General features: G+C 36.1%; 1 protein-coding gene across 1 annotated transcript; it reads right to left on the reverse strand.

Moving 5' to 3' along the window:
• Positions 1-39: 39 nt before the first annotated feature.
• On the reverse strand, positions 40-24,776 carry LOC149794085 (uncharacterized). Its single transcript, XM_089966513.1, has 9 exons — positions 24,422-24,776; positions 22,289-22,396; positions 20,424-20,783; positions 14,059-14,226; positions 10,715-11,203; positions 9,201-9,266; positions 7,555-7,611; positions 1,225-1,290; positions 40-179 (listed from the first exon to the last, which is right to left on the reverse strand). Exons 1-9 carry the CDS (start codon positions 24,471-24,473, stop codon positions 166-168), a joined length of 1,380 nt encoding a protein of 459 aa, XP_089822639.1. The 5' UTR covers positions 24,474-24,776; the 3' UTR covers positions 40-165.
• Positions 24,777-25,240: the final 464 nt, after the last annotated feature.

Consider the following 25,240-nt stretch of genomic DNA (forward strand, 5'->3'; position numbering starts at 1 on the left):
CGAGATGAAAATATGATACTACAAATCCTTGAAACAGTATGAATTAGTAATTTTGTTTAATAGCTTTAAAATGGCCCTAGTATATTTCATATCAATATTAGCAATTTTCCCTTTTTCCTTGGGCCTTCTTTGTCGCGCCACTTAGCACTGCACATTAAGGGCTTGTTACATGGGATGATCTAGAAAAGAAAGAAGAAAAAAACAATAAACTACAATAGCAACAAAAGTCGTACTAAGTTCAATGGAATGGAATGATTTGCTGCAGAATTATCTTTTTATTTCATCGGGGATTTTTAAAGTTAATTCTATAATTTTAAGGAAGATTTATGGATTATGTTGGTTTTAACATTAAATATGATCTACTGTTTGGACGTCATCACTTCTTCACACGCAAAACGATATTTTTCTCAAACCAAGTGGATCTTAGTGAATTAACAAAGATAAATAGGTTTCAAATACATTTTCAATCAAAATAATAAAATGTTTGGTGTTAAACGGCTGCTTTTCAAGTTTGCAAACACATTTAGTCATTTCATACTTACGTTTCACACAACAAAGTTGTTGAGATCAAATAATTAGGAATACGAATTGCAACAGAAAGGTACCACATGCACACGTTACATTGCATGAGTCGTGCAAATGGAGTAGCAAAAGCGGAATTTAGAAAAAGCCATAATATCTCTTATAAAACACCAATGAATAAAGTTCTATGTACTGTGATAATCGTGTACATATCTCTCTTTGCCTTCTGCTGGTTGGGGAGGATGATACAGACCTTGCTCCCTAACATATATAAGCAGACATCGATATTTTGCCTCATCCGAGAACATAGTAACTGATCAGTCCACGACAAATTTGGGGATTCGGGGTCAACCTATTACACATCAGTGAAATTCCTTTGTTATAAATAAGCTAATAAAATAAAGAAGAAAATGTAAAGTTGGTAAAGTTAGTGCAATGCTTGTATTGCACATATAAGCTGTCTTTGAAACGTTTAACCTTTGGCCCGTATAATAGATCCAACTGGAGTTCACTTTTGGTGTTTGACATCGAGTAGTCCGTCTTAGCGTGTAGGGACCATAATATTGTTGTGGACTAATATATCTTTGTAATGCATCGTAGAAATGAACTGCAGTATTAGGAAATAATTTACTGGAAATAACAGACAAAAATAATACCGGTATATACATCTCACTGAAGTGCTCTGTACACAAAAATACTTACGGAGTCCGTTTTTGGCTGAACACGATGGACCAAAGCAATCCTCGTTGTATGCGGCTGCCTTGATCCCTACAAAAGAAGGTACGTCATAAATATTCATTTGTGTCTGTGTCTGTGTCTGTGTAAGCAAGCAAACACCATTGACAGCATGAAGTTTCGACACGTTGTTTAACAAACAACGTGGTGTCTTAAGAAAGTAGATGAAAAGGAACTTGATAAAAAAATAAATCATACTAAAAAAATAGAGTAAAAGTATAAGCCGTCATCAATGCTCATCCAAAATCTCAAGTGCGCATAAGCGGTGTGTAACAACAATCGCAGTCTGATAGTAGATGCTGGACGACAAAATTCACAGCTCAGTCAATAATGTAGCTAATTCCTGAGGTGTAAGAAACGTGTAAATCTTTTATTTTCATTGTATGCTGGGGTAGTTTTTATTTTACATTATTAGTACTTGAGACAAAACAAATAGACGGCTAAACTTCAGCCAGTTGTCAAGTAGTTTTAAAACTTCCAAGATTGTTTTGAAAAGAGACGCTGATCTGAAATTAATTGTACCGTTAATTGCATGTACTTAACATATGGCATCACGAGGCTACTAGTTAAATTTAAAGCAGTATGATTGTTTGGGCGTGGGCTGCGTTACTACTGCCAAAAATAACTTCATCATAAGAATATTTTCATTACAACCAAATTATCCAATATCTTACTACTGAAACACTACCATACTATTCAATCATTACTAATACAACATACAAGCTAATCTTTAAAGTGTAAGAAATCTGTTAATTCAAAATAATTAAATATTAATGATACATTGCGCCAAATGTGATACTGATAAAACCCAACACAAAATACTTTGATATTTCGTAAACAGGAAAAGAGCTACAATTTGATCAACTAAAATAATTTCAAAGCAGTAATATGGGTATTCTATAAGTGCAACATAAAATCAACAACTTCGATATCAAGAAACTACGAGTATTGCTCGCTAGTTTAGATGGGAGTAAGGTTGGGTCAGCGTTAGGTGTGATACGAAACAGCCTTCCAGTGGATACACGTTTTAATTTGATTACTTCAAACATCAAACAATTGTACTGCAATGTTTCATAACATATCATGATTCCATATTGTTTTCATGGATGAAAACATAGAGACAGATAGCATCAATCCAAAGAGCAGAATCATCAAAACTGCAATATCAAGAAGGATTGTATAAGGCATTTCAAGTCGGTAAATACATAAGACCGTATGTAGCTACATGTATGGCACAACTTGAAGTATATTTTTAAATTTACCGGTTCAATAGAAAAAAGATTCTGAAGATAGCAGAGGCAGAATTGGACATTTTGGCTGAATCGACTAAAGTGGGACATGTAGATAACACCATCAGATTTTCTAATTTTTCATACTGGCATCTAATAGGCAAACATGTTACATGTACCGTGCCAGAGATGGTTCAATCGGTTCACAAATTCCACGTTTTTTATATGCCAGAATGTTAAATACTCTTATCCGATAATAATGCATTCAAATATATAAACAACACATTAATTTAAAACGATGTAATTCGATTGGCCACAATATCCAAAATCGACCATGACCTGACTGGAAATAAAGGAAAAAATCAAGCATTCGATCAGTAATAGACTAGAAGAACGTTTGATTCTAGGACAAGGTTTTGGGAAGCCTACGTATATTGTCCTACGTGTAACATAAATATAATTATGGGGCAGATAATGTGAATGCTAGAAAACATTGCCAGCTGATGGAATAAACAATGTGGCTGTCAAAGAAGACCCTACAACCTGAATATACTTCTTTCTGCCAGATTGTACAGGTTTTACAAATGAGAGAATATATAGATTCAATCAAAGTACCCAATGATATGCAATCACCATCTTGGGTACTCAAATTTCAACAGGACATCTCAGTCAGTTTCAAATGTGTCTGACGGTTTTAAAGAAAACTTGGTGGAGCTACTAGTTCCAGGACAACATGGCTACAATGCAGAAAAAATATAGTGATAACATTTCTGCAGCCTGTTAATGCTTCCACTGTGAAACTGGACAATGGTGATGAAGGTGACGATATCCTTTTGTTACCGATTGACATGGTAATGGACATGTGTGGCATAGTTAGATATAACGTCAGTTGACATAAATCCAGTGACTCATTTAAACTGTATTTAAACTCTACCATCAATATAAAGGCAACCAGAAGAGGTACTAAAAAGACTAAAAATCAATCCATTAATCCATTAAAGGAAGGAGAAAAAAGAAAAAAAAAACATTTTGAGGAACAAACAATGATAAGTGGATAAAATGTAAGATCCGATGAAAGACTATAATTGTGATATGACTTCTATGAAAACCGCCGCTCCATGCATACATATAGTATATTACCTTGTAAAGTCTGGACCAAGATTGTAGCTACAGTATCGTAGTAGTCTAGTTAATGGGACCTCGTTTAGCTTATGGATTGTTCTGCAGTTATGAATGCTGAATATATTTTGATGTTCCAAACCTCTAGCAAGATACTGGCGCAGCAATTACTGTTTCAAGTCTCAGAACCATAGTTCAGACACCAACATATTCATAATCAGATTTTCACGTTATTTCAGTTCACAATCTTCACCTTCAGGCGTTGTTCAGTTATTAACATCGTGAAGATAATAGAAAAGTCACAGTTGGAAAAATTAATTGTGATTCACTTCAACTGACGGTGTCCCTTCATGGCGAAGCTCTTTTTTGAGATTCATTAAAGACAAAACGTAGGAAGTAAACAAAATTGAAATGGAACATGCAAAGAGATAACACATTAAAGTTTGATGGAAAATGAATTACAGGGTCGCAATAATCTCTCGCCAATTACCAGATCTTTTGCTACACCCCACGACATCATTGATAATACAAATTCTTCAAACAAATGTCAAGGTTATTTTTGCAAAATGAAATTTCAAAATAGTATATCGAGTATTTATAAAGTTGTGTCAAACTTGATGTTTTCATTTAGCGCTCATAAAATTCTGCATGTTTGCATCTGAATTGATTGCGTCTGAATTGATTGTAAGTTTTCATCATTTTTATATCTTTATTTCATATACATTTTTTGTATCTATCACAGTCTTCCATGTTTACATTTGATCCACTTTTCATTTACCACTTCCTTTTTTCTTGCATTTATTTGAAGTTATCTATATCTACATTTCTCCGATGGTTTTGTGTGTGTGTGTGTGTGGGGGGGGGTACATTTCTTAACGGTTCTCATTGTCTTCTCTATATAAATTTTTCTTCTTATCTTTCATATAGCCTTTGTTTCATACAAACCATTTTTTCATATACCCTTTCTGACAAGGCTTACAATACTACGAAAGTTTTGTTAAATCTAAGTATGGTATCATCTATTTCATATATGGAACATGTCCTGGAATCCATCTTATTATTCACCAATTACATTTGAAACATAAATCTAGCGTATATCCAGTTAAACTATATCTTTTTATTGTTTATGATCAGACAATATAGTCAAGTTTATATTCATCTAGAACGGTGGTTCTAAATCCATGGGTAGCGACCCAAAATGGATCGCTTTGATTATTTGAGTGGGTCGCCCAGGTCAACATGAATAATTTGAAAATTCCTAACCACGTACTATCTAAAGATTGGATGGGTGGATAGACTTAATCCACAAACTTAATTTTGGTCACCGCCCCAAAAGGTTAAGAACCGCTGGTCTAGAACTCCAGGTTTTGTGAAATTTAGTTATCTCTGATAAATTAAGACAGATGGAATTTGATCATTTTCATCGTGTCAGACTTAATGTTTTTTAATGCACATAAATTATAAATTTTGAGATTTGAATATGTCATGAATTTTCATCATGCATTTTTGTTTTGCTTTTTCTATTAGTTTATTTCTTCTCATGCTCGCTTAAACAAGGACTGCAATAGGTACAAGCTGAATTCATTGATGTTCTTTTCTGCTAAAATATATAGGACATGTTTTGAAGTTCATCAGTTTATTCACAGATTACATTTCAAAGTATTGTAACTATCTTGATTTACTCTGTAAGTAATCGTGTAACGAACAAGTATTCAGAGTCACAGTCAGGTTGATGTCTCTTTCAAAATTCCCTTGCCAAATAAAAAGAAGCTGAAAAGGATTTATACAATAAAAAAGCGACCAAACAATCGAAACAAATATCTTTATATAGGAAACAATTCCACGTAGAGTTAAACTTGGCAGACAGCTAAGTCAACATTAAAGGGAATATAATCGAACCAAAGCTGAAAGACTATAACAAGAACAAGAAGCTATAACATTTTAAGATGTTGTACCACTGAGTTAAAAACAGGAAAATAATGTTCAGACAACGCGATCTATCTTAAGTCGTAAAGTAGTTTGTTTTGAAAATCTTGTTCATTAGATTAAAATTGCTTTTTCGAGAGTCTTCAAGATACAGCTGTACAAACTGTTAAAAGTGACATTGATCGATCAACCAAAGTACAGCAAGAAAGTTAAACTTTGTACTACCCAATACTAAAGATCTTATAAGTATCTTCTCCAGTTGGCAATCTTTTGGATTAGGCTTATAACAAAACCATCAGCAACGCATTAGCAATGCAGCAATTAAATCTGTCATTGTTACATGCATCGTGTTTAAAGAGAGTATTTAAAATGTCAAACGATTATCCATCAACAATGTACAGCCAATAAACTGCAAAGTACTTAATTCGTCTTAAATTGCTCAGTTTGTGACATATTATCGCATGGCACATATATATTTGATAACAAAATTTGCTACAATCAAAGTTAAAATCAAACAAACCTTGCCCTCTTAAATTTAAGTATGTTTTCCAGTGGGCAAAATGTTTCGCTACATAAATAACAACACTTCTAGTAACACAACAAACTTAATCACTACAATGACTCTACCAAGCGATATTAAACACAATCCTAACTGTTGCGTACATCATGCTTTTGTAAAAACTACTCAAGTTTAAAATTATTTTATTGTTGGACATTAGAGAAACTGTTAAGCTCAACATCACAGTTTCTTATACTAACTAAAAGATAAAGGGTCGTTATCCGACAAAACTGTTATGCCAAATAAAGAGTTGCATTTGCTGCTAGCCAAATTTCATTTAGCTTATGAAATTAGTGAAATGGAAACTCAGTATATTCTCGATATGAAAATTAATTTGGTCAAGGATATCGAAAACTATAATGGAATGAGAAAAGTACTGAATGGTATACAAAGCACTGACATGATTACGGGAAGCAGTTTCAAGTGATGTAGACATTTCAGCTAGTAATTTGCCGTCAATACATAGATCGCTGAGATAAAATCAAAGAGTGAATTTACGAACCAACACTACTACATCGTATGTAACTCCTACCCCAAAACAATTTAAATCTTGAATTTCTTCTGAGCGATGACCTGCCATACACATATCGCTAAGCGACCCAGAGCTGCACCTTGCAGCAGAACGGGAGCGTTGTATACGCAGCGTGAGCAAAAGGTGCAGAGTACGCAAGTACTTAGAGTCAATTCGCTAAAGTCAAACATATTAGAGAATGTCAGTTTGGTCTCAATATATTTATTTGGATATGTTTACATAAGCGTTTTTCTTTTACCTATTTCTGGCTATCAGTATTTCTATCTTATTTTGAAAAGTATATCTTCACTTACATCCCGAACATTTGTGTGCAATTTTTGTTTCATTATGCTGGTGGAGATATATGTATTTTGAAGTCCAACTATATATACACATAAACGTGTGATTATCATTTTTGCAATGGTGGAAACGTACATTTTTGTTCTCCCCCACCTCCTATCCCCTGTTTCTTCCTAAATGATCTGTAGGTGAAACATGGGGTTCGCCTCCGTTCCATATCGACCAATGATTGTTCATTACCATAATTATAGTATTTTATCAACTTCAGTTATGGTATAGTATTGTTTCAGTAAGATGATGGTGTTTAGTAGTAAGGTATACGAGAGTACTAGGCCTAATTTTTGAAATCTAATAGCGGTGAAAGTGGTATAGTAACAAAATGGTGACTTTTACGCAGTAGTAGGGTAGGTGGACTCATTATAACATGTGCAGATGGTGGCTGGATTATGTACATAGTGAATTGTATGAAAACATGACAAAGAAATTATTTTAATTAAACAGTAAATCATTTCCTTTTGGTTTTATTCAACGTGGGCGACAGCCCACGCCAAACCGATCAAAATATTTTTTATTTTAAATTTAAGAAGTGGCTTTATTTTGTTATATATAACATATTCAAACATTTTTCAGCTATGCAGCAAAAAATATCTTACCATTCATTCCAACACCACCTGAGGCACTTGCAGCCCCCATCGCCATCGCCTGATCTACTGCAAATAAATAAATAAATAAATAAATAAATTTTTAAAAAATAATTAAAACAATAAATTCCACATCCGAAATTTCAAATAGCCGTCTGTCAATTCTCCTAAAATATTTTACTGTCGAAAATTATATCGATAGTGTTACAACATTCAACACTTGACATGCGACAAAGGAACATTTTTATAAGTTCGGCTTGATTCCTATTGCCGTTGAAAAATTGCTTCAAAAAGGACATCATGGGCATGAAGCTTCTAAATATTGAAATATAAAATATACGTAATTATTTAAATATTGGTGCCTCTTCCGGTTAATTTCCTACTTCAGTGAGAGAGAGAGAGAGAGAGAGAGAGAGAGAGAGAGACATAAAGAAAGAGAGGGAGACATACAGAGGGAGAGAGACATAGAGAGAGAGAGAGAAAGAGACATAAAGAGAGAGAGAGAGAGGGAGACATAGAGAGAGATAGAAAGAGACATAAAGGGAGAGAGAGAGAGAGAGAGAGAGAGAGAGAGAGAGAGAATGCTTTTTGAGGTTGCAACCATAATCTAATTATGTTGGAATAAGGATTATTGGGCCACAATGTTGACCGTCCACACCCCGACCCCACCCCGTTTTGCTATTTGTGCTGGCAAATAATGCAAATATTTTTTAAAAAAATGACCATCCATCTTATTTAACGAAATTCACCCAATTTCTCCCAATTTTGCCACACTTAAAACGTTCACTTGTCCATATTTTTCTATCAATGTAATGAGAAGAAGCAAGACAAAACTCTTAATGGGTTTACAAGTAAACTTTTCCAGGGCACAAAGTTTGTACTTGAAAGCCCATGTGATATTAATCTTATATGATCAATTACGGCATGATTCAGTTAATTTGTCAATAAGTTCTTAAAAACAGAAAAATGGGCGAATGGTAATGAATTGGTACTTCCATTTCGTATACCCGAGTACCGCTGACATCACAAAACGGGACTTATCAAACTGGCTGGATAGATTTTAAGACGCAGAAGTCTCGACCTCTGGAAGGTCAAACCAACAATAGTTTTAGATTTTTTTCACTTATTAAATACACATGAAAATGCATTACAATACAAATTATCACGATTAGTGACGACTGAAGTACCTTTCAAAAATAATAGTCATATGTTAGTATTCGACACAGTTCTGTTTATACTCTTGCAATGACCATTAGCAAATTGAATACAAATCTTTCGATGACGTACCCCTAACAACCTCACGAAAGAAGTCTATTGCAAATAACATTGATAACCTCAAGGTTAGAGTCACATCAATCACCATATCTGGGCTACATTCCCATGATGCATCTCTACTTGAGAAAAGATCAGTCTGAAGTGTAGATAACTGAAGAATGCTTTTCAATTTACTGATGAAAACATTTACTATGAAATCGAGTTTTAACGTCCTGTCTAAAGTCCAATATAGGAAGCGAATCAAATCTGTTTCGAAAGATTTGTCATTTCTCGGCACTTATATATCAATCTCTTATGGAAAGTACTGCTCATATTTGAACTGTGAACTGTGAACTGTGAACTTCAATATATCTTAACCTTGAACAGGGCCCGAATCAACTTACCTGACATGTCTGCACTAAAGCACAGTGGCGGCTCGCATTTGCTTCCAGATGACACTCCATTCGAATCTGGTTTAGTACATACATTTGAATCAATAGAGGACATACATACATATATATATATATATATATATATATATATATATATATATATATATATATATATATATATATCACATTTGTAAAGATGATAAGAATAACACTGATCAATCCGTGATTTCAATAATGAAATGATGAATGAGCCCAAATACTTGTTTTAATGTTACAATTCGTCACGTTAAATGCTGTGAAAGTCTGCCCATGGATGATATTCGATACCCGTAAATATAATTTTATTTCTCCTGTCGCGATTTTAAGACCCCAACTAATGTTGAAGAGACATGTACTGCTAACCCTTTCACGTTCGTCTGTCTGTTCGTCCGTCATATTCAGTAATATTTTCGGTTGAGGTCAGTGTGTTGTATACGGTCGTTGGGTTATGATATTTGTATGCTTGTTGATGCATCTTGACTAGTAGGTCGCTATGACCTAGATTTCAAAGCTCAATGATTGTGATGAGCAGACCGATAGTGTTTCGTGGCTATTTTCCTTTCTTTATTTGATTTCTCGACTTTCAGCTTTATGTTTAATGGTTTCTTCATTGCAGCAAATTCTATGTATACCCCAAATGGCATCCGTTATATCTTTGTGTATATTCATGTGTATAGGTTTGCAAGGAGACTGGTTACATCGCGCTTATCAGTCTATCTCATGCAGAGCGACGATTGATCAATAATCACTGAGATAAACCTTTAACGTTATGCATCAGAGGAATCAAGAATGCACATGACACATTGTGCTGTTAAATTTAAATGGAAATGTATCGTTATGCGTAATAAGCTTTAAAAATCTAAAAATGTAATTCGACCCATCCGTCATACCTCTTTTGTATTCAAGACAATATTTCTGATTATCAAGATATTATTGTTTAAACATTTATATGTGATAGAATATAGAATATGTAAGAGTTCATGTGTGTGTATGTGTGTGTGTGTGTGTGCATATTCTTGACAGCATATCAAAAGTTAGTGCATACAACCATCACTAATTTCAGATATTTAAAAGAATGTCTTTATCATTTTTTTCCGACGGAATTTAGAGTACTGTGTTATTGTACTTTCGTATGGAATTAAGCAGTGTATTCTCTATTAAAATATATTGTTGAGCAAGGAAACAATTTCACTTTTCTTTGATCTAAAAGATTTCCAATTCACAGTATTGCATAAACACTGTGGCTGTAATTCATCGTATATATTATAGACCATTGACTTCATGTTTGACTTTGGAGGACTAGACTAGATTTCAATTTGCAAAGACCGACTATCCAGTTTCTAGACTGAGAGAATGAAAGAAAAAGTATTCACTGATATTGTAATGATATTCATACACATATAATCAGGAGCAATTTAAACTAAGAATACTGACTTTTTAACTCATGAAATATTAAAATAATATAGAATACAGATTTGCTTAATTACAATTGTCGAGAAGCCCGCTTCCTCCAGAACCTCCAGCTGCTATGTTCTGACCGCCTGATCCACTTCCAGATGAACTGAAACTAGAACCGCCTCCTCCGTTGAAATACAACCCGCCTCCGCCAGATGTATCTCCGCCCGAGTAACTGGAACTACTATGAGCTGATCCGCCCAATGCCACCTGTCCTAAAGCAGTTCCCGACCAGCTTGACTCCCCCATACCTGAATGCATTCCAGAACTACTGCCTCCTGCACTAGACTGCCAAACTCCTGAGGCCGATCCAAATTCTGAAGTAGTCCCACCAGATGTCAGCGTATTTTGTGTGCCTGTATTTCCAGTGCTGCTTTTCTCTAAACACTGACATGATTGACAACCATTGGCTTGGACTTTTCCTATCTTGTAGCCATTTTCGCATTTCAGCATGCAAGCCAACACTTCCAGACAGTCGTATTTCGCAGCTGGAGCTGGTGCGGGGGTCGTCGTATGTGGGACTAAAATGGAATAATTTATCTTTGAGGGACAATGTTTACTTAATACCCCTCAGTAACGTGTGTGTGTGTGTTTGAGTTTGAGAGAGAGAGACAGACAGAGAGAGAGAGAGAGAGAGAGACAGAGACTAGAATGTGTTGACACAGACGTGGTATACCTTTAAGCATGTCTTGTCAGTTGTTATGTACATATATTATACCAAGAAGATGGTGCTAGTGATACAGCGAGTTGCGAGTCGGATCCATCTTAAACATTTTTTACTCAATCACTTTTCAAATTGGGAGACAATTCTTAATGACAATTTGTATGACAATATAATTACTATTTTCTTCTTACTTCAGTTAAATCTGCTGTATTTATCATGGAAACGTGAGGTAAATGATATCATTTAAGAAGTACAATAGCGAATGCTTTCACTTGGCATACGTTTGAACTAAATCGTAAGCAATGCCACGAGCAGCTTAATAAAAAGCCGAACCGACATTTAGCTTAGATATTCGACTTTTAATTTAGTTTGCTTATCTTTTATACTAATAAATAATGCCAGCTGAGTACTTGAAATCTTTTTATGGTGTGATTTCGAGCGGATGTGCAGCCTATAGTTGTGTTTACTAAATATACAGGCAGAGTTTGGCGCTTAATATGGCTTTTAAAGTTATAACATTTTGTACTCGAATTTCAATAATGCTGAAAGAGGTAGGTATAATGCAGGTAGTAGAGATGTTATCAGACCTGAATGTCCGTTGGAGATAGGAGTTTGGAGTTCTCAAGGAAAATTCTAATCAAATCCCTGAAAAATCGTTCGTATTTTGGCACACAATGAATGGGCATGACCTTGATCTTTCGTACTCACCATCATTTTGTATCTCCAATATTTGAAGTTTCAGACGTACCAAAATATTGGATACATACTGGAAATATTCATTTAATATGTTTAAATCGTCTGAAGTGGAATAACATCTTTTGGGGTGGGGGTAGGGTGGTACATCTATTTGAAAACTATTGATGTATTCGTATGAGTTCATGTCTTCCCTCAAATAACAGGTATCATATATATACAAACATTTCAGCATCTCTGAAAAGTTTCATCATTTAAATTTGAATTTCCTGTTTTATTGATTGTCCCATAAATATAAAGATTAATTTTTAATGCTATTTCTTTTACTTATCTAGAAAAATTGATCATCCTATTGTACTTATTACCTTGCATATTCTTGGTCATTAAAACCACCATATTGGAATATGAATAATACGTCTACATTTCTTTCTCTTTCTATTTCAATTACTCAAACATTTTGATGCCAAATGGTCTCTTACTGTTTCAGAAACATGAACAAATGTATCAAATGTTTTTTTTTCAAGTTTTACTAATGCACCCAATTTATACAAATGTTTGCAAAAATTAGAAATTATGCAGCTCGTTTCGTAAATTCAATATCGAATTATAACCCACTAAAGATCCTTTATGTGCTAGTCTTCTCTGAACATGTTATAACTATTTGCAGTGTCATAAATCCATACTGTGAAGTATCCGTATTGTACTTTCGCTTTTTTTTCCTGTTCGTGGAGGCGGATATGAGCGTGTGTGTGATTTGGATTTTTAATGTAGCTTGAACAATTTTTCAGTCATATCGCAACGATGTCTGCAGTGTGGAAGTTTATAGTGATGTATAGTATTGCGATATTATGCCGCAGACATGTAGCATGGTGTCACACACAGTCACATTATCCTGACACCAAGCCGACCAGTCCTAGCAATAACCTCTTAATGCCGAGCGCCTAGTGAGGCAGCTGCTAGTGAAATTTTAAAGTCTTTGGTATGACTCGGCCAGAGGTAGAACCTGCGACCTTCCGCATCCGAGGCGGACGCTATAACCACTAGGCCGCCGGAGCGGTCTTAAGGAGGCGGAGATGAAATATGATGTTTGTGATGGGGAATCTTGTTCTTGGAGATTCCTGTAAAAAATAGTAGCCATAATTATGGGGCGGTCTCCGCTATGTACGCTAGGTTTGTTGACTCTGTCTATGACTAAATCACCTATCTGAAAGTAATATCATTGGCGTGACAGAACGTGGATCGGGGTCTAGGGAAGCTACATTAATTAATGATGAAGACAGAAGAAAGAATAAAGGAAAGGCCATTTTGCAACTGTACAAGTTCCTGGATAGATTGTAAGTCCCTCTCGTAAACATAAATGTTTTGGACCTTATTATTTCCTCTGAGGCAAGGAATAAAAGTTATTTGGTAAAAATATACCCCTAGGAATAGTAACACTTTAGAGTATAATGGACAAAAATTTGAAGGCTTGAGTCTGAACTTTCTTTCTGTGTCTTTTCTGTGTCTATCATCATCGAGAGCTGTTTAAACATATTATAGCAAAGGGTAGCACAGAGCCGCTTTCAGATGTGCTCCCAGATATTGACAAAAGACTGCATACTTACGTTCGTCCAAGTGCGTGTAAGAACAGAAACCCATTCTCCCACCACAGTCCTGCTTCAAAAGAAACTCTCAATCAATAGGACCTCAGAGGCAACGATTATATCAAGAATAATTTATGTATACAACCTTGAGTCGGAAGGCAAAGGGAAAAACGTTTACTCTAGACTCTATCTTGGATTAAAAAACGTTGCATGAGCTAAATTACTCGAGGTACCTGTGTCAGTTGCACAATGATTTGTCCGTGGGTGGATCGTAAAGTTTGAAACCGAAGTGCATGTATCTGATACGAAATTCTAGTCTAGTGTAACATTTGAATGCAAACAGTTAATTCAAAATGAAAAGATTTACTGTCGTCAGGCCAGATGTAGTGGATAATAAAATAGCGACATTATAAGATATAAGTCGATAACTACGTACTATTTTCCTTGAGACAGGTACACGTCTGGCAGCTGTCTGTTCCCCGCTCCCCCAGGTGGTAGCCTCCTTTACATGACAACATGCACAATGTTGTCGATAGACAGCTGAGTGGCTGTGCTTTATGCTCTTCTTCTGCCTTTACGTATACACACATTGTCTGCATGCCAGCTAGGGAACACGAAAAAAGTCAAAGATGTAAGTAGAAAAAGGTATTTAAAATAGTTTGAACGAGAAAGTAACCAGGGGACTTCTTGCATATACATGTACGACTCAGTAGTTAGGTATCTGTAAACTCTACACCCATTTGTTAGGTATATGTAAACTCCACCCTCAGCAATGGTTAGGTATATGTAAACTCCACCCTCAGCAGTGGTTAGGTATATGTAAACTCCACCCTCAGCAATGGTTAGGTATATGTAAACTCCACCCTCAGCAGTGGTTAGGTATATGTAATCTCCACCCTCAGCAATGGTTAGGTATATGTAAACTCCACCCTAAATATGTTTAGGTTTATGTAAACTGCAACCTCAGCAGTGGTTAGGTATATGTAAACTCCACCCTCAGCAATGGTTAGGTATATGTAAACTCCACCCTCAGCAGTGGTTAGGTATATGTAAACTCCACCCTCAGCAATGGTTAGGTATATGTAAACTCCACCCTCAGCAATGGTTAGGTATATATAAACTCCACCCTCAGCAGTGGTTAGGTATATGTAAACTCCACCCTCAGCAGTGGTTAGGTATACGTAAACTCCACACTCAACAGTGGTTAGGTATATGTTAACTCCATACTCATTGGTCAGGTATATGTAAACTCCAAAGTCAGTGATTAGGTATATGTAATCTCCACACTCATATACATATATAATACTATAATATAGGTTAGAGAAATTTTAATTCGTACTCTACGCAGATTCGAACGATGGCCCGCGGGTAAACAACACCCATCGCCTTGCCTTCACACACCACTCCATATTCCATCACGACTAAACATACATCACCAAAAAGTGATGCAACTGAGTCGGTGTTATGTGCACTCGTGTGTAGCAGACATACACGCATGATGACCTCGTAATTAATTCGCATCTATATACAGTCATTCCGGATTCATATTAATCCTATTATTTGTATCAAATATTAATTCTGCCCAATAATAGCAAACATTCCCCTATATAATCCAGGGATAGCACTTGTTCTGAGTGTTGTATATTTATAAGTCTCTGTCTCTTTCTCTGTCTGTCTGTCTGTCTCTCTCTCTCTCTCTCTCTGTGTAACTTGTCTAAGTCATTCTACTGTCGGACTCAGTCTTTCATATGGAACTTGTCTAAAAGTAAGTCTACTCCCAGACTTATTCATCTATATGGACATAAGTAGGTATGCTGCCAGACTCAATCATTCATATGGAATTTGTTGTAGAAGTTAGTCTACTGTTAGGCTCAATCATGGATATGTAACTTGCCAAAGTAAGCCCATTGCCAGACGCGATCATTGATATGGAACTTGTCTGAGTACGTCTACTGCCTGACTCAGTCATGCACATGGAACTTTTCTAAGTCTACTGTCAGAATCAATCATCTATATGGAACATGTTTTAGTAGGTCTGTATCATATATTTGTAAGAGTCTGTATTACTTCTGACAAATGTATTGGTCTCCGCACAAAAACTTAATTTTAAATAATTCATCTTTTCAAGGTCACTCAAGGTAGTACTAGAAGAATGGTACGAAAGGTCACTCCTGCCATACTATAACGATGGCATGACAAATCACTCTAGCTGGTATTACAAGGATGGTAAGGCATGCTACTGCAGCTGGTACTATAAGGATGGTAAGACAGGTCACTCCTGCCAGTACTATAACGATGGTATTACAAATCACTCCAGCTAGTATTATAAGGATGGTAAGACATGTCACTACAGCTGGTACTATAAGGATGGTAAGACAGGTCACTCATGCCAGTACTATAACGATGGTATGACAAATCCCTCCAGCTGGTATTAGAAAGATGGTAAGACAGGTCACTCCAGCTGGTACTATAAGGATGATATGACAGGTCACATATAGTACTATAAAGATGGTATGACAGGTCACTCCAGATAGTACTATAAAGATGGTATGACAGGTCACTTCAGATAGTACTATAAAGATGGTATGACAGGTCAATTCAGATAGTACTATAATGATGGTATGACATGTCACTTCAGATAGTACTATAAAGATGGTATGACAGGTCACTCCAGATAGTACTATAAAGATGGTATGACAGGTCACTTCAGATAGTACTATAAAGATGGTATGACAGGTCACTTCAGATAGTACTATAATGATGGTATGACAGGTCACTTCAGATAGTACTATAATGATGGTATGACAAATCACTCCAACTAGTACTATAATGATGGTATGACAAATCACTCCAACTAGTACTATAATGATGGTATGACAGGTCACTTCAGATAGTACTGTAATGATGGTATGACAGGTCACTTCAGATAGTACTATAAAGATGGTATGACAGGTCACTTCAGATAGTACTATAATGATGGTATGACAGGTCAATTCAGATAGTACTATAATGATGGTATGACATGTCACTTCAGATAGTACTATAAAGATGGTATGACAGATCACTCCAGATAGTACTATAAAGATGGTATGCAGGTGACTTCAGATAGTACTATAATGATGGTATGACAAATCACTCCAACTAGTACTATAATGATGGTATGACAAATCACTCCAACTAGTACTATAATGATGGTATGACAGGTCACTCCAACTAGTACTATAATGATGGTATGACAGGTCACTTCAGATAGTACTATAAAGATGGTATGACAGGTCAATTCAGATAGTACTATAATGATGGTATGACAGGTCAATTCAGATAGTACTATAATGATGGTATGACATGTCACTTCAGATAGTACTATAAAGATGGTATGACAGGTCACTTCAGATAGTACTATAAAGATGGTATGCAGGTGACTTCAGATAGTACTATAATGATGGTATGACAAATCACTCCAACTAGTACTATAATGATGGTATGACAAATCACTCCAACTAGTACTATAATGATGGTATGACAGGTCACTCCAACTAGTACTATAATGATGGTATGACAGGTCACTTCAGATAGTACTATAAAGATGGTATGACAGGTCAATTCAGATAGTACTATAATGATGGTATGACAGGTCAATTCAGATAGTACTATAATGATGGTATGACATGTCACTTCAGATAGTACTATAAAGATGGTATGACAGGTCACTTCAGATAGTACTATAAAGATGGTATGCAGGTGACTTCAGATAGTACTATAATGATGGTATGACAAATCACTCCAACTAGTACTATAATGATGGTATGACAAATCACTCCAACTTGTACTATAATGATGGTATGACAGGTCACTCCAACTGGTACTATAATGATGGTATGACAGGTCACTTCAGATAGTACTATAAAGATGGTATGCAGGTGACTTCGGATAGTACTATAATGATGGTATGACAAATCACTCCAACTAGTACTATAATGATGGTATGACAAATCACTCCAACTAGTACTATAATGATGGTATGACAGGTCACTCCAACTGGTACTATAATGATGGTATGACAGGTCACTTCAGATAGTACTATAATGATGGTATGACAGGTCACTTCAGATAGTACTATAATGATGGTATGACAAATCACTCCAGCTAGTACTATAATGATGGTATGACAGGTCACTCCAGATAGTACTATAAGGATGGCATGACAGGTCACTTCAGATAGTACTATAATGATGGTATTACAGGTCACTTCAGATAGTACTATAATGATGGTATGACAGGTCACTCCAGATAATACTATAAAGATGGTATGACAGGTCAATTCAGATAGTACTATAAGGATGGTATGACAGGTCACTTCAGATAGTACTATAAGGATGGTATGCAGGTCACTTCAGATAGTACTATAAAGATGGTATGACAGGTCACTTCAGATAGTACTATAAAGATGGCATGACAGGTCACTTCAGACAGTACTATAAGGATGGTATGACAGGTCACTTCAGATAGTACTATCATGATGGTATGACATGTCACTTCAGATAGTACTATAATGATGGTATGACAGGTCACTTCAGATAGTACTATAAGGATGGTATGACAAAACACTCCAACTGGTACTATAATGATGGTATGACAGGTCACTTCAGATAGTACTATAAGGATGGTATGACAGGTCACTTCAGATAGTCCTATAATGATGGTATGACAGGTCACTTCAGAGAGTACTATAATGATGGTATGACATGTCACGTCAGATAGTACTATAATGATGGTATGACAGGTCACTTCAGATAGTACTATAAGGATGGTATGACATGTCACGTCAGATAGTACTATAATGATGGTATGACAAATCACTGCAACTGGTACTATAATGATGGTATGACAGGTCACTTCAGATAGTACTATAATGATGGTATGACAGGTCACTTCAGATAGTACTATAAGGATGGAATGACATGTCACTTCAGATAGTACTATAATGATGGTATGACAGGTCACTTCAGATAGTACTATAAAGATGGTATGACAGGTCACTTCAGATAGTACTATAAGGATGGTATGACAGGTCACTTCAGATAAGGATGGAATGACAGGTCAATTCAGATAGTATTATAAAGATGGTATGACACATCACTCCAGCTGGTACTATAATGATGGTATGACAGGTCACTTCAGATAGTACTATAATGATGGTATGACAGGTCACTTCAGATAGTACTATAATGATGGTATGACATGTCACTTCAGATAGTACTATAAAATTGGAATGACATGTCACTTCAGATAGTATTATAAAGATGGTATGACAGGTCACTTCAGATAGTACTATAAGGATGGTATGACAGGTCACTTCAGATAGTACTATAAGGATGGAATGACATGTCACTTCAGATAGTACTATAATGATGGTATGACAGGTCACTTCAGATTGTACTATAAGGATGGAATGAAAGGTCAATTCAGATAGTATTATAAAGATGGTATGACAAATCACTCCAGCTGGTACTATAATGATGGTATGACAGGTCACTTCAGACAGTACTATAAGGATGGTATAACAGGTCACTTCAGCCATTTTCTCAACGCCACTAGTGGGCAACGGCTGTCCGATAACTTGGATCTCAGTTTTTCACATTTTCGCAGTGTTGCGCGGGAGCTGTTGGGCTAGGCTGACGATGTTTCATCTATCTCTAGTCTATGGGCTTTCGTGTCCAGGTACCCGGATAGTCTATAGATACCACAGCAACTTAGTTCAGTCTGCTTCTTGAAACACTGCGTTCAACTAGTGTCTCAATAGTGGTGTGCGAGGAAACATTTATTAGTAGTGGTTCATAGTGGTTTCGCCATTTCGCCGTCGACGCCATGAGTGGAAGGGACCGATATAGATTTCGCAAGTATGAATCAGGTGCAGCAAAAGCTAAGAAGCGCAAGCTAAGAGAAGAATTTGATAAAACTGAAAAAGGAGCATTGGATCAGTACTTTCCAAAATAGGTAGTTAAACAGCAAGAGGATTTTGATTTTGTTCTGGATTCTAGCGTTGCATGTGTGGACAGTGCAGCGAAGACTGACAATGATGAAAGTGATGATGATGGTAACAATCCTTTGACTGCATTATCTTGAGCCAAATCACGAAAGTTGATCTAGTCAAGACATAACCAGTGTTTGCAGTAGCATACCGATCAAGATACCATTACTCTGGCTCCGCGCGGTCATTGTCGGCCCCAGGCCCCGAGTACTCCTAACGCCGCCTCAAAGATTCCCACTGGGACAGAAATATCCTTTTGATATTAGAGTTTCTCATTGGGACAGAAACACTCTATTTAAATCAGAGATTCCAAACATCCCATTGATATCAGAGATTCCTACTGGGACAGAAACATTCTATTTATATCAGTCTGCGAGAGTTTCACTCCACGTTACTCTTAATAACAAGGGGCATATATTTCCTAAAAGTTAATCATACGTTTATCAATATTATGTGCGAACTCTATATATACGAGACTACGAAAGAATAATTATTAATAGTAACGTAAATATTAAAGTTATGTAGAAATGTAGCCATAAACCCAAATTTGTGCAGGTATCAAAGTTGAATTAATCCAAAGTTTTAAATCGTGCGCACCATTATAGAGCAAATCAACTATATCCGAAGGTTTGAAATTTCTATCTAAAACTGTATGAGGATTTGTGAAATTTTCGTACAACCCGTCTTGCTCGCAGGACCACATAATCATTATAGTTTTCATTTTACAAAGACGCAGTTATAGTTCAGCATCCTCTCTCTCTCTCTCTTACCTGGATGACATGGGCAGCTCTGACAATCCCATTCGTCCACACGGACACAGGTTTCAGGGCATACTATAGGACCTCGGATGCAATACTTCGGGGTACCCGGAGATGCCAAAGGAACTTTCACAAGTTTGTAGCCTGGTTTATGAGCTGCACTGTGCTCACATGACCACGGTGAAGGGACAGAGTGCGAACTTGACTGAACGTTGGAAAAAGGCCCAAAATTACCGTTAAAATTAGAGTTCTGAACTTTTTCTTCATAATATACAGGCTGTTCTATGTTGTTGTCATCACTGTGTGAAGAAGCGGATATTTCCTTTTCCCAACTGCTTGCAATATCGGTTCTGGATCCACCTCCTGATTCTTCTGAAAATAAACTCGTTCTACTATCAAAATGTTCCGAAAATATTTTTTTAAAATCATCTTTGCCGTGCCAATTAGTATTCATTAATTGTATTTTGTAATATCCATCAAGTTGGTCGTATTCTTTAGTATCATTTTTAAGAACGATACAACGCACGCAAACCCGAGTTCTGCTTTCGTCATTTCACATTCTGAGAGCGTTTAAAATCTTTATATTATAATTATACACTCTATTGGCATATTAGTTTTTCTCTATCGAGTTATCAGATATCAAACATAGCTTTTGGTATCAACAATTTTCAGATTTTATGTTCAAGTGCTATAAGTTACATAACATAAGGGTAGGTCACTTTGCAGGCGAGACACAGTATTCCACAAATCTCTCATCATCATTGTGAACAACATTCAATGCTCATTCCCATTTAGTCTTAGATCTGGAGTTCGATACAGCTGTTTCCGTATTGAACTATTTAGGTGTCTTATTTGCCGTCCGCACGACGTAAATACATTCAAACGCCGTGAATCTAATTTATATTGATCCCTATCCGTTTTGAATTTCAATCATGCAGTAAAGTCTAATTATGTTTAGAAAGCGTAAAAGAGGAGAGATGTAATAAATAGGAAAACGCGTATGTGTATTGTTTTGAGTCGGAAGAAAGAATTCGTTTCATATGGCTTATAAATCCTACACGGCCTGATGTATTACGAGCAAACTCGTTCTTTTCGCCTACTCAGAACAAAACACATACGCAGTTTCTCTTTGCACCTTTTGTGATAGAATTTAGGGTAGAACAAGATTTTAAAAAAAGATCGTTGCTAAAGATGGCCTGAAAATAAGGCGATGGAAGGGCTTATTTGTAAACCAGAGAAGGACTATGAACTAAAATTAGGAAACTTCTTGTTATCGATGTTTTAAATGTAACGTGGACAATGAACTGAGTACTCACAAGGCAATGCCTGTTGTTTCATGTAACAGACTCAGATTTTAAAAGTTACAATGTAAACAACAGGAATAGATAACTGTTAATCTGTAACCAAACTCAGAATACAGAACAAAGACTGTGGTAAGATAGTTAACCTATAACCTTGACCTCAAAAAACATCAAACTCTTGTTCATATATAAATAATTATTTGTAACAACTTGGGAGTACGGGCAGATCTGAAGGGGGTGGGGGGGGGGATTTGGAGCTGGTGCCCCTCACCTTCCAAAACCTAATGAGCGCGAAACAATCGGATCTTTTCGAAACGTTTTCTTTACAATTTGCTGGTTAAATTTATGTCCCGGAAATGCTTAATATGCAGGAGCTTCCGTCACACAAAGTTATCTTCAGCTTCTTCACGTACGACCCTCCCCCTTCCAATACCGCATATTTTCGTTCTGGATGTCTCACTGGGGCTGACGGGTATCATGACAGACATTTACTAATGAAATATGCCATAGAAGCAGTACATAAATTCATTGAGTTGCATGCGTTTTAGTTGGCTTTGATTTTTTTCTGGAACTCACCTTCTTTACAGCGGCAGTATCTGCAGTGTCCTCTATCGTACACTATACACCATGGATGGCAGTTGGGATCTACTGGCGGGCAGTCATCAGGCGTTCCCGAATACTCCTCTGTTATATAAATATAATAAATAATTACAAACTACACATGTATGTATGTACGTACGTATGTATGTATGTATGTATGTATGTATGTATGTATGTATGCATGCATGCATGGCTGGGTGGCTGGATGGATGGATGGATGGATGCAAGATACAGCCATTCGTATTCTTCTTCTTCTACGTGTTGCAAAACTTGTCACGAAGCCGTTGTTATAATTTAGAAATATTTATTATCTGTTTTGGTGTCCATTGATATATTGTATGTATGTATGTATGTATGTATGTATGTATGTATGTATGTATGTATGCATGCATGCATGGCTGGGTGGCTGGATGGATGGATGGATGGATGCAAGATACAGCCATTCGTATTCTTCTTCTTCTACGTGTTGCAAAACTTGTCACGAAGCCGTTGTTATAATTTAGAAATATTTATTATCTGTTTTGGTGTCCATTGATATATTTTGCATCCTCTGTACAAAGTCTGCTAAAATAAAAAGACTGAAATATATATATATATATATATATATATATATATATATATATATATATATATATATATATATATATATATATATATATATATATATATATATATACTAATGTGAAACTAGTAGCTGACGAGTATTTTCCGGACCGATGTGCCGATGCCTGTTCAATGTCAATTACCATGCTAATACAATTGCACAGATAGGCCATGTGTCAAGAACAAACAGACTTGAAGCGACCCGAGAAGTGAAGAAATTACATAAACCAAGTAGTGTGTGTGTGTGTGTGTGTGTGTGTGTGTGTGTGTGTGTAGCTTTAACAAGATTTTAGTCATATCGCTACAATACCTGCTGTGTGGTAGTTTATAGTGATGTCTGGCACTGGGGCATCATGCCGCAGACATGTAGCATGATGTCCCACCCAGTCACATTATCCTGACACCAGGCCAACCAGTAAACACTAACCTATTAATGCTGAGCGTCAATTGAGGTATCTGTTAGTACCATTTTTGTAAGTCTTTGAAACCAGGTAGTGAAGAAACCTATATTTTAGATTTAAAAAGAAATAAAAGAGCTATTAAAAAAGATCATTTCGGTTTCGCTAACGATAGTTAAACATTACCAAGGTCCAACATCATATTTATAATTTACTTCAACGTTTCGCCCTCCCATCCAGCCCTGTCGTGTTTTGGGGGATGGGGGGATAGGGGGTGGGGTCAAGTGAAGGGTCATGGACGAGTATGTGGATGGGGAAAAGGAACTGAGGATGTATGTGGCATGTGTAACATTAAAAATAAACATTGTAGTACGTTGTGATCACAACACGTGTCTCAATATCTGAATTAAGTGATACTTTCAAACAAGAACTAATCCTAGGACTTAGCAGGTGATAACCATCACTGAATTATGTAGTTGCAAGGGTAATCCTGCTAATTTGGCATCTACGAACATTTTCCATTATTATAGAATGCAAATAGCTTTCTCCTTCGCACGTGATATCAGACAGAAATGTTCGACTCTGCTTGTTGTTTTGTTCGAAATCTCTTTAACACGGTGGACTTATACAACCGATCCCCAGTTAGCACTTGTCAGTCTCAGATCTTGTAGAAATGGATTAAAATCTTATTCATTCAAAAACGATATGACCCAGTTCGATATTTATTAAAAAACTAAATTCACGCTTATACAGAAAAGGACAAATGCAAACTATTCTAATCAAACGGATACGGTAAGACTGTCCTGTTCCAATCAAACGGATACAGTAACACTGCCCCATATAAATTTAATAATGTGCCAGATCACTACAATGTACGTAAAATCGCTCTGCGGTTAATGAGATAAAATGTTATGCGATTAATCACCTATTAAATAATGAGTATAATTTTCATAAGAATATCTACAGACATGAATTTTTAAAGCCTCCAAAATGATTATATAATGGTTAACATCGGACCGGATATACTTGAATAGCAAATAAGTCAGTGTTGATAAAACCTAAATGGTTGGAGAGAGAGAGAGAGAGAGAGAGAGAGAGGTATTCTTACGTGTAGAGCTCCGCCCAGAGAAGAATATTATAAACATAAGGATATTGAACATGGCTAATATTGCACTCTCAAGAAAACTGTGTTCCAATGTATTAATTATCAGCTAACGTCGACTGGGGGTGAATGAAGTTAATGCATTTACTATTAAAATGAACAAATGCATGCCATCTGCCTCACTGATAACTTCATGGGCTCGTCAGATAATGAAAATGGTTCCTCCTTTCACCTTGAAACACCGAACACTGGAGAAACTAGATCCTACAGCTTCCTTTACTTCAGGCCTTTTTTACTTGAAACATTTTCATGTTATCAACTAAATTTATTTATATTATATGGCAGTCTAATCAATTTTTTTCATAACTAGTATCTAGTCGAGAAACAGGCTAAAATATTTTAAGATAGCTGCACCTGTCAGTGACGTCATGAAGCACAATTAGACGTGTGTGACAGAAATGTCAAGAAGTGCACGCTAACAATCAACTATGATTCGTTTTGCTTGTGATTTTAAATTTGCTGACATTCTCGAGTAAAAGGGTTATAAAAAGACTGACAAACTACTTGAAGTGTTCCTTCAAAGGATATAATATTATCATTTTATACGAAAAAAGCTTTGAATCTTTTGGTAACCATGATTATGTGATTTTTTTAATTAAAAATACGATGAATTATATTAGATTTTTAAGCTGATACAAACACTGTCCTTAAAAGATTGAAATCTACTTCAAAATCATTTTCGATGATATAAACAGGACAGTAAATGTACAGCGGATACAATGCAACGACATACACTTATTTTAACCACAGACAGATGAGCAAATG

Source organism: Sinohyriopsis cumingii, chromosome 8 (genome assembly GCF_028554795.1).
Source record: "Sinohyriopsis cumingii isolate HCF-2022 chromosome 8, ASM2855479v2, whole genome shotgun sequence".
In the NCBI taxonomy this organism is placed as follows: Eukaryota; Metazoa; Mollusca; class Bivalvia; order Unionida; family Unionidae; genus Sinohyriopsis; species Sinohyriopsis cumingii.